Source organism: Saccoglossus kowalevskii, chromosome 12 (assembly GCF_978046115.1).
Source record: "Saccoglossus kowalevskii chromosome 12, keSacKowa6.1, whole genome shotgun sequence".
Lineage (NCBI taxonomy): Eukaryota > Metazoa > Hemichordata > Enteropneusta > Harrimaniidae > Saccoglossus > Saccoglossus kowalevskii.
In genome coordinates this window covers 22,561,104-22,570,838 of record NC_140652.1, presented here as the reverse complement: position 1 = coordinate 22,570,838, position 9,735 = coordinate 22,561,104, and the positions used below count along the sequence as shown (strand labels likewise).

The following is a 9,735-nucleotide window of genomic DNA, read 5'->3' as shown; positions in this document are numbered from 1 at the left end:
GCTTAAAAATGTTAATTAACGTGATTGTATATATAAAATATTAATACCAAGTCATCACTGACAATATGATGTAGGGCGTTAGACGGGCATATTAGGGTGTGTCTCTAGCAGCCGCCCATAACCATGCATACAACAGCTAATTGAAGGCATTATATAGTTCATTCAATTTTGCTCAACTATTAGCATAATCTACAACATCTGGCCACATTTAATTAGCAAGATATATACCACTATTAAAAAGACAGAATAGCGCCCAGGGACATCATTCCTTTACAATTACAATTTATTTTATATATCTCATATTCATAATATGTCACATACCATTCAAGCTATTAAACTTAACACATAAGCTCTCTTGTATAATCATCAGAGTGTATTAACTTGAGTGCAAAATGTTACGAGTTGGGAAATGTCTTTTGTCTGCAAGTATGTTGTTGTATGACAAGTTGACTGCTATATATGGCCAGCCTATTGTTTTATATGGTCAGTCGACTGATCTTACTATATGGGTAGTTAATTGCTTTATATTTACAGTTAATTCATGATATGGTCATTCAAATACAATGGCTGGAAGAATATCCTAACTATATAGAAAGATACGCTTTCTTCAGGTTCATTTGTTGGCCCTCCCTTTGGTAAGGAGATTTGGATTTGTCTTATTTATGTTTCCTACTTAACTAAATTACCTCATCTTTTACTAATTGATATGAAACGTTAGAAATATTTAAACTGAATACCCAGTACTCGAATATTAAAACAATAAGTAATTCCAAAGTTAACTTATAAGACTAATGATTTTCATTAAAAATTACAAAATGGTCTTCTGCAACTATTTTGTGCAAAGTATAAGAGATTTTTCAGTTATCAGAGGGGGTGTGTACGATTTTACATTACAAAAACAAATGAACAACACAAATGTTATATTTCCACGTCGATGTCCTACAACTAAAAAAGTAATCATTCTATCTAATATTGGTCAAGGAGAAATAGTCTGTTCTCCCCTTAAATCCGTTCATTGAATTAGAATTGTATATTTAATACACTAGCTGTCAAATTTCACAAATTTATCTATAAATATGCTATTAACCATAACAATAATGTTGAGTCTGAAACGTACAAGATCAACAATTGAGGGCACTGGACGTGGACAGGTAGCAAAAATTGGATGATTACGAATACACTGCCTGAGTTCCCACACTGGGTTAGTTATGTTATGATATAATCAAACTTTAACTAGAATCAACCATGATGTGACACCGATCTGTCGTGCAAAAAATAAATCGATTATTTGAGTAAAACAGTCGATGTTGATAATTGTGTGATGAATTTGTTTTTGCGTATCTGTTGATCGACTTAATTAGCTGATTACTAGCGAATTGCTGTGTTATGTCTGTCATCGTTTAGGCCTATGCGTGGTCCTGCACGGAAATTGGCTCAGTGATTTGGAACTAATTACGAGATAAATTCGCTATTCGGACTACTATTCCTGACAGTTAGTATTCGCAATTATTAATATAGTGAACGATTAATCAAAAGATATGACGTATTCAGTACTTAGTGTGATTGGCTTTATGATTGAAGGCCACGCCATAGAGTCTTTTTACTGCTTTGTAATTGGTTAAGGTTTTGAAATCGAATAAAGAGTTTTTAATTGGCCTTGACGAGTACAGGAAGACAGACGCAGTCTAGTCCTGGAGAGTCTTGGGGCGAGTCTTGACGCAGTCTAGGTGAGTCTTGAGTCAGCCTTGTGATAGTCTTGGGGACTTTTCCCCAGGGCGCCGTGTCTTATAGAGTGCTCGACTGACCAACTAAGACAAGAGTTGAACGTATTTTGTTGTGTGCGTCTATTTGACTGTAAAGTTTAAGTGACTTTCCCGATCCCGTACCTCAAGGGGACGAGATATAGAGCCGAGACGAGTTTCCCCCCTTACACGTGTGGAGAACCCCAGAGGAGAGATTTCCCCTGATACGTGAGTGGAGATCCCGGGCAGGTGTTTAACACACATTGACATCCTGTGAATAACTGTGAAATGGCGAAGGTGTGTCTTTCTTGTGAACCGAACTAACAGCTCGATGGCAGAGACGACTCGGAAACTGCGCTTGACGACTAACGGCTTCACCCAAACGACACCAATGAACAACGCTGAAGAGATGAAGACTTCGGAGCCCTTCGAAAGGATGAGTATCGAATAGGACTGTATAATCAAGAATTGAGCAACATTAAAGACAAGTTGAAGAAAGAACGACCCCGGACTAATGCGACGAAAGGAGAAGACTATATAGACTTTGAATTAGAACTTTAGCTATTTGTGTATTGTCATGTGTAGAGAACCACTCGTTAGACACTGTAACTGACACTGTGTAACTCAAGGACGTTGACCTCTTTTCCAGAATCCCAACACTATTGTTCAGTATGTAATGTATTGCTTGCTTTTCCTATCGTTTTTACAGTTTTTGTGTGATATTGAATTGTATGTTATGTAAGCGCCCAGATCTTTCTTTTTGAACTGATATTTAGTGACGTGCGAGGTCCTTTATAACGATTTAAGCACGTTTCAGTGGACAAGTATTTGCAACACAGTTTTATGAGTTTTGTGAAGTTGTATGGTGTTTTAATGAGTTTATGAGTACAGAATATGATGGGAGGAATGATGCCTCCACCTGTTTTTAAGAGTTTTGAGATTTGTCGATGTACAGGGATATCGACATTTTAAGAGTTGTTTTTGTTTACGTGTTGTTTCGGAATACTTCTGATGTTTTTTGAGTTGAGAGCACCTTTGTAACGTTTTTTGATATCTTTTTGAGATGAGAGATGGTGCGCTTATATACTTATTATTTAATAACGCAACCTTTTGTTCATGATTGACAGGATTATATGTAACTTAGTAGTGTCTATCGTTTTAGCTTTTCCCCGTCTTTTTTGCCAGAGGAGTAATGTGTTATGAAAGCGAATTTGTCTTTGCATTCCGTTTCCATGCCATATGACTTTTGTTTAGATTAACGACTTTTGAGTTCAGTTGATGTTTATAAGCGTATATGACAGGAGTTTGATTAATAGCTCGTTTATTCATTGTTTAATAGTTACCGCTTTGCAATGCTTTAACTGAGAGACGCATCGCTGGTAATCATGTGATCATGCTATCGACTGCAGCGATTGGCTAATCGCTTGGTTACACCGCCACGCCTTGGTTTTTTTGACCTTTTGATATAAAGATTGTAACCTTAGTAACGAGAGACAGTGCAGCGAAGGATTACCTCAGCAGACAGTTTTGAGAAAAGTGAGTCGATTGGTAGCCTTTCCCTTGTTTTTTGATTCATAACCGTTGATATTTAGACTTTATACTTATCATTGTACTTAATCAGTGTGTTTTATTCTTTTGATTTATATCTTTTATTAGTATTGTATTTAACCCGTATGACGAGTGATGAGTAGAGGACGGTATCTTTGATTTATGAACTTGTTGTTCCAGGAGGCATGGCTCAGTTTGAGTGTAGGAATGTGTGATGAATTTGTTTTTGCGTATCTGTTGATCGACTTAATTAGCTGATTACTAGCGAATTGCTGTGTTATGTCTGTCATCGTTTAGGCCTATGCAAGGTCCTGCATGGAAATTGGCTCAGTGATTTGGAACAAATTACGAGATAACCGTCGCTATTCGGACTACTATTTCTGACAGTTAGTATTCGCAATTATTAATATAGTGAACGATTAATCAAAAGATATGACGTATTCAGTACTTAGTGTGATTGGCTGTATGATTGAAGGCCACGCCCTAGAGTCTTTTTACTGCTTTGTAATTGGGTAAGGTTTTGAAAATGAATAAAGAGTTTTTAGTTGGCCTTGGCCAGTACACAAAAACAGACGCAGTCTAGTCCTGGAGAGTCTTGGGGCGAGTCTTGACGCAGTCTAGGAGAGTCTTGAGTCAGCCTTGTGATAGTCTTGGGGACTTTTCCCCAGGGCGCCGTGTCTTATAGAGTGCTCGACTGACCGACTAAGACAAGAGTTGAACGTATTTTGTTGTGTGCGTCTATTTGACTGTAAAGTTTAAGTGACTTTCCCGATCCCGTACCTCAAGGGGACGAGATATAGAGCCGAGACGAGTTTCCCCCCTTACACGTGTGGAGAACCCCAGAGGAGAGATTTCCCCCTGATAATTGGTCAATCAATCTAGCCTTTTCCACTTTGAGGAAGGTAAGTAGAGTCTGTTCGAAGTTGATAGATCAGCATCGTCAAATAACGGAAAGTGCATAAGATTTAATTCTCGTTTTTGATGCCCTAATACCGAGGCAGTTGATGCATTTACCCAGGAGTAAGCAAGTTTACATTTGCTTCAAGCATGTATAAATATGCAAGGTTAGGGCGTCTCAGTAATCCCTTTGTGGCGATCTGCCTATTTTTGACCATTTATTTGCCCAGACAGGGTTCACTTTGCCAATATGTATCTGATTTGTTGGACATCCCAGTTTATGAGAGCACATTTGTTTCTGTGTTTGGAAACAACAAAGTTTTTTTGAGGTAAACCATTATATTTTTGAATAATCGTACTTTGCATTGATTTTAACTGGTCATTGGAATACCTGATGTCGTGCTCTAGTCTAGATTAACGGCTTTTATCAATTATAAACGAGCTAGGGAGAAAGTGTGTCCATCATTAGTGACCACTTTTATTCATACCAATGTATTGTACAATAAAAATGACGCTGTCACGTCACTCCAGTAACGAGTGGAGTCTTCAATAGGTTTGTTGTTATACATTTCAAATGACATAGAAGTTATTGCTCGGCTCTAGTGATCATAGGTGTCTATAGTATCCCATCAAATCACATTATGTAAATGCTTTAGTGTTCATGAGCATCCATAGTAGCCTATTAAATCACAGTATTGTATATATATAGTAGTGTTAGGCTTTAGTGATCTAAGACGGACCATAGTAATTGGCTGCAAATTTTCCTTACGATATCTATTTACTATGTTTTTCCTGCACACATTCTAATCGGGTGTGTGGATAGGGATGAGGAAAATGAAAGACCCCGAGATCGTACGTCTGATTACCATGCTAGAAAGCATCGCCATGGCATCGAGTGCTGATTCCACTGTCAAATCCTATTTCAACGTCCCCAATGGGTGGGCTAAGTTTGCCAAGCACAATCACCAAACCAAACATTGTGTTGAAATCACGCGTTACAGAATACAGTGCATACATAACATTAAAGGTTCATTCCTGCACCTACCTAACATTCGTTTATTAAAGATATTGCAAATCAGCCAAACGTATGCTTTGTAAACCAGTGGTAAGACCTGCGTACAGTGATGTGTGTACGGTGGCGCGTTCGGTTGATAGATGTCTCCCACCACAGTCCTGCGTACCTCCATAGACAAAGTCCGGGACTTCTTCTACTACATACCTTCTCTGTATGTCAATGCTGCTCGAGTAGAATGCATGCAAAATTCCAACAGTTGTCATTGTTCTTCAAAATACGGATGCCATACAATAATTTAAGGGTTTCAATTAATATGACTGGCATGTTTTGTATTATTCCCATTTGCAGCAAACTATCTTTCATCACAGCAAGTCAGGGCCAAGACTCACTTAACACAAAAATCAGGAAAGAAAAGAACAGGTACAGATACATTTTAATCATTTATAATGGTGGTTTTAGTGGTAATTACAACAAATGGTAAATATAAGTATACAGAATGCATTGAAGTAGAAGCCTACTCGATTTTTTTAGAGAAAGTTGGTCATAAATCTGATGACAATGTTTACTAGTTGATTATTTACAATCATAGAAATATTATAACATGAAAACATCATTTGAAGTTAATTAAATAGTTATTTAAAATTTCAAAAAATTAAAACCCAGATTTGTAACACATTTCAGGATAATAAAAGTACACCATCAGACACCATATAAATTGTTTTCAGTCCATTTCAATTTGAGATATGGTATATCATCTCCTCTATATGCAACTTAACTGTGAATGTTATGAACAAAAGACTGAATAAGGCTGTTAAATTAGAAGTATTGAGTGGCACCAACATTTAGATCGATCAAGACGATCAAGTCACTGAGTTTACTCTTAGTCCCGAAGAAAAACAGGCACTTCGGTATTTAGCTGGGTTACCACCCTCCAAAATTATGCATAAACTAAAGAAGAAGCAAAACACATCAGAGTACATGGATATAATCAAGGGAATGCGGGAAACGAGTGCCGAGGTGGAAGTATGGCACAGACAAAAGGTTGGCTGAATATGCAAGACCGTGGCGGATTATTCCATATTAACGACTCCACATATTTATTCTTCCAAGAAGTGGAGCCCGTATGTGAAGGGACTGTGCTTGTACTGAATGCAAGAGACTGTTTATATTTGCTATGGGTGGTGACTATTATGCAAATTATCTGCCTATTAAATCTTTATTAAACAAGTCATGAATGACACTGCCTTTGCTAGTTGTCATTCTAAAGTTGCATGGACATAAATTGGCAAACGTGATTTCTATGGCATTTTCAAGTTTATAGCACTCTCCATCCAGGTCAACATTATTCTCAGCAAGGAAACCAGATAGCACCAAACCAGTACAACAGGTAAAATGACAAGGAAGTATACAAATCAGATCTGCAAATATGTCAGTGTTGTGTCTGTTTGGATAAACTAGTTTGTGGCCCTGGATTAGTTTCAATATCTCTAAAAAGGACAAGATTACTTCTCATACGACAATGATACAAATAAAGTGCAAAAATCCATAAAAATATTATCAAGTTTTCATTATCAAACATTAATATTAACAAATCATGTAAAATTGTATGTAGAGAGAAACACATATTTATGCTTTGGTTGACAGAACTTCTCAAAGTTCTCGGACACGCAGTGAATAGTACCGGTATGTTTTTGTAATACATGCAGTTCCAGTGGTTTTGCTTTCTGAGAAGAAAAATCTGGCTATGCACCTGAAAAAAACACAAAAAACAAACAAAAACATTTAGCCCAAAGTAAGCAGAGATTGTAGCAAATGTGCTCCCATTGGCTGTTAGATTTAATTAAAAAAGATACTATTTTAAACATGTTCTACCAAAGTCTAGGATGAACTAATTCAACAGTCTGTTTCCACTCTACAAAGTTTTCAAATTAATAATTACGGGATTAAGAATGTGCAAAAAGCCACTTGAGCTGAACCAAATGGATGCCAAGCTATCAAAAGAAATAAAAAAAACTATTGAGAAAAATACAAAAAAATACATTTAATATAAAAGGAGATAGAAGTGCATAAAAAAACTAATCAGCAGAGGTAGTGATCATGTAATCAAATTTCCTTTGAACTGGATTGCATTGTCTCAGATTGGCTGCTAATTTGCATATTAATTTGCATACTAATTAACATATTGTAGTTGTATTAAAATATATAAAATAATATCCGAAGTTTTGAAAAAAAAAATATGACTATTAAGTCAACATCATTAAAATTGAGGATTACGTGAATTTGACCCCCTCCCTAATATTGTTTCACATATCCCTTAAAAACATGGCCGCCGTTAAATCCATCTCAATCGAGGTCCGTAATTTATTTTCCTGCTCATAATGGAGATAAATTATGGTAGCTAAACATTGAAATTGCCATTCTGACTTCAGTACCGAAATAAATAGCTGATTGGGAAAATGTGTCTCTGTTGACAGAGGTTCGATTTACCGATAAACTTCAACACCGCATGGAGCATAGAGGCACAGTCACTTGGGGGCTGAAAATCAATAAATACTAATTTTCAATAAAAATCATCCGCTATACGTATATAAATAAACAAGTTGTGAAACACCGCACCGAGTAAATCGACACCCTGTCGGTTTCAAATGTCGATTTCTTACCTTAAAATGCGAAACAAAAATTTTAGAGGGGATCAGGTGTTACGTTAATAACCATTGTTCATAATCGCTCACTTGGTTTTATTCAGAACTGCACAAATCCCGCGTTTTCTGATGATATCCGACGATTTCATGAACGAAAATGGCCAGCAGCCAGAATCAAGGGGGATTCGCATAGAGTTCTGGGTAAATCAAGGAAATACTCGCTGTTACGGCACGCCTGATTGGCTGAAAATGAGTATGCGCACTTGATTTACCCAGAACTCTGTACGAATCCCCCTTGATTCTGGCTGCTGGCCATTTTCGATCATGAAATTGTCGGATATCACCAGAAAACTCGCGATTTGTGCAGTTTTGAACAAAACCAAGTTAGCGATTATGAACAATGGTTATTAACATAACATCTGACCCCCTCTGCACTGTGTGTAGTGTATCACCAAAAAAATACAAAGAATGACAGGCATGTATGAAGTCATACTTATCAGCTGTGCCACCTTCTTTAAGGTACTCGGTAATTCCTTGAACATGAAAACTAAAGTTAACTCTATTCCACTTATCTTCACGAGATTCAATTAACCTCTTAAATTCATCTAATGGATCAGATACTGGTTCTACCACGGTGTAATGTATTGAAGTATATTTGTCCACCAATGCATTAATGAAATGAAGATCAACGTCACCTGATAATATACAAACATTTACTAAGGTTAATTTGTATTTCAGTGACATTGACTTTGTTTTAATCATAATTATAACAAAATCAAAAATCAAGATTTGAGTTTGTAGTAATGAACAGTCAAGAGGTATGAATGAAACATGTGCAAATGTGATAACAAATATCTTAAAACACCTAAAAGATTCATGGGCGATCATAAGAGGTCATCTGGATGTTTTGAATAGTTTTGTGATTGTGACAGACTGCACTTTCAATTTCGGACCCTTTTTTAGAAAAATGTTTTCATGCACAACTTGCTCGTGTTTATTGTTTAGGACTCAAGTAATTATACAAAAGTTCGGACTGGCGACGGACATGTGAACCATCGGTAATGAACTTGAAAGTCGAATAGCAAGATGAAATTTTCAGATGAACAGCATGTAGAGCACCTGTTAAACCAATTAACAATTTATATAAATTAGGTTCAAAATACATTTATCTCAGTCCGAAGAGATAAAAAACATAAATATTCTAATTGGAGGTTTAGTTTACGACGGATGGTGGCGCTTTTAACAGTTCCTTTCTCATGAATCGCTGTGGACGAAATCTTAACGAAATTGGAGCACTTTTTTACATTCACAGGTCTGGATTAGAAACAAGTGAAATGCAAACATGCATCCAAATACATTCGACATTTCCATTTTTAGTTCCAAAGTCCTATATTATTATTTGGAGTCTGATCTTAACCTAGTGAAATTGTTCTAAAATTAATTCGTTGATTATTTATTATGCACATTTCATGGCATAGATTGAAACGTACCATTCCCAGATCCAACAGAGAGAACGTGCACATCGTTGCACGATTTTAGGTGTAACTTGGCAACAATGTTTATCGAATCTTCCTTATAACGAAGCTCTCTCAATCTCAAACCGTAATTCATAATAGTTTGGAATCTTTGGTGATATTCATCCGGATGGTCGGGCAAGTAATCTGACGTTGTTGCCATAGTTTTGGATACAGTGTTGTTATTGATATTACACAATATCAAGACTTACATTCTGAAAAACAATACTTGACATCATAAGCATATCAAGCAAATTTGGAAAAAATATACGACAAACAAAACACAGTTAATCACGGTAGTAGCCAACCAAAACACTGCATTGTTCTCCCGTAGGAGAGTAGTCTGTGAAGATTTTGGTTCAATATCAAATCAAGAT

At 36.5% G+C, this 9,735-nt stretch overlaps 1 protein-coding gene across 1 annotated transcript; it reads right to left on the bottom strand.

Moving 5' to 3' along the window:
* Window positions 1-6,852: 6,852 nt before the first annotated feature.
* On the bottom strand, window positions 6,853-9,521 carry LOC144361490 (histamine N-methyltransferase-like). Its single transcript, XM_085505968.1, has 3 exons — window positions 9,335-9,521; window positions 8,338-8,539; window positions 6,853-6,952 (listed from the first exon to the last, which is right to left on the bottom strand). Exons 1-3 carry the CDS (start codon window positions 9,519-9,521, stop codon window positions 6,853-6,855), a joined length of 489 nt encoding a protein of 162 aa, XP_085362094.1.
* Between the last annotated feature and the right edge of the window lie 214 nt (window positions 9,522-9,735).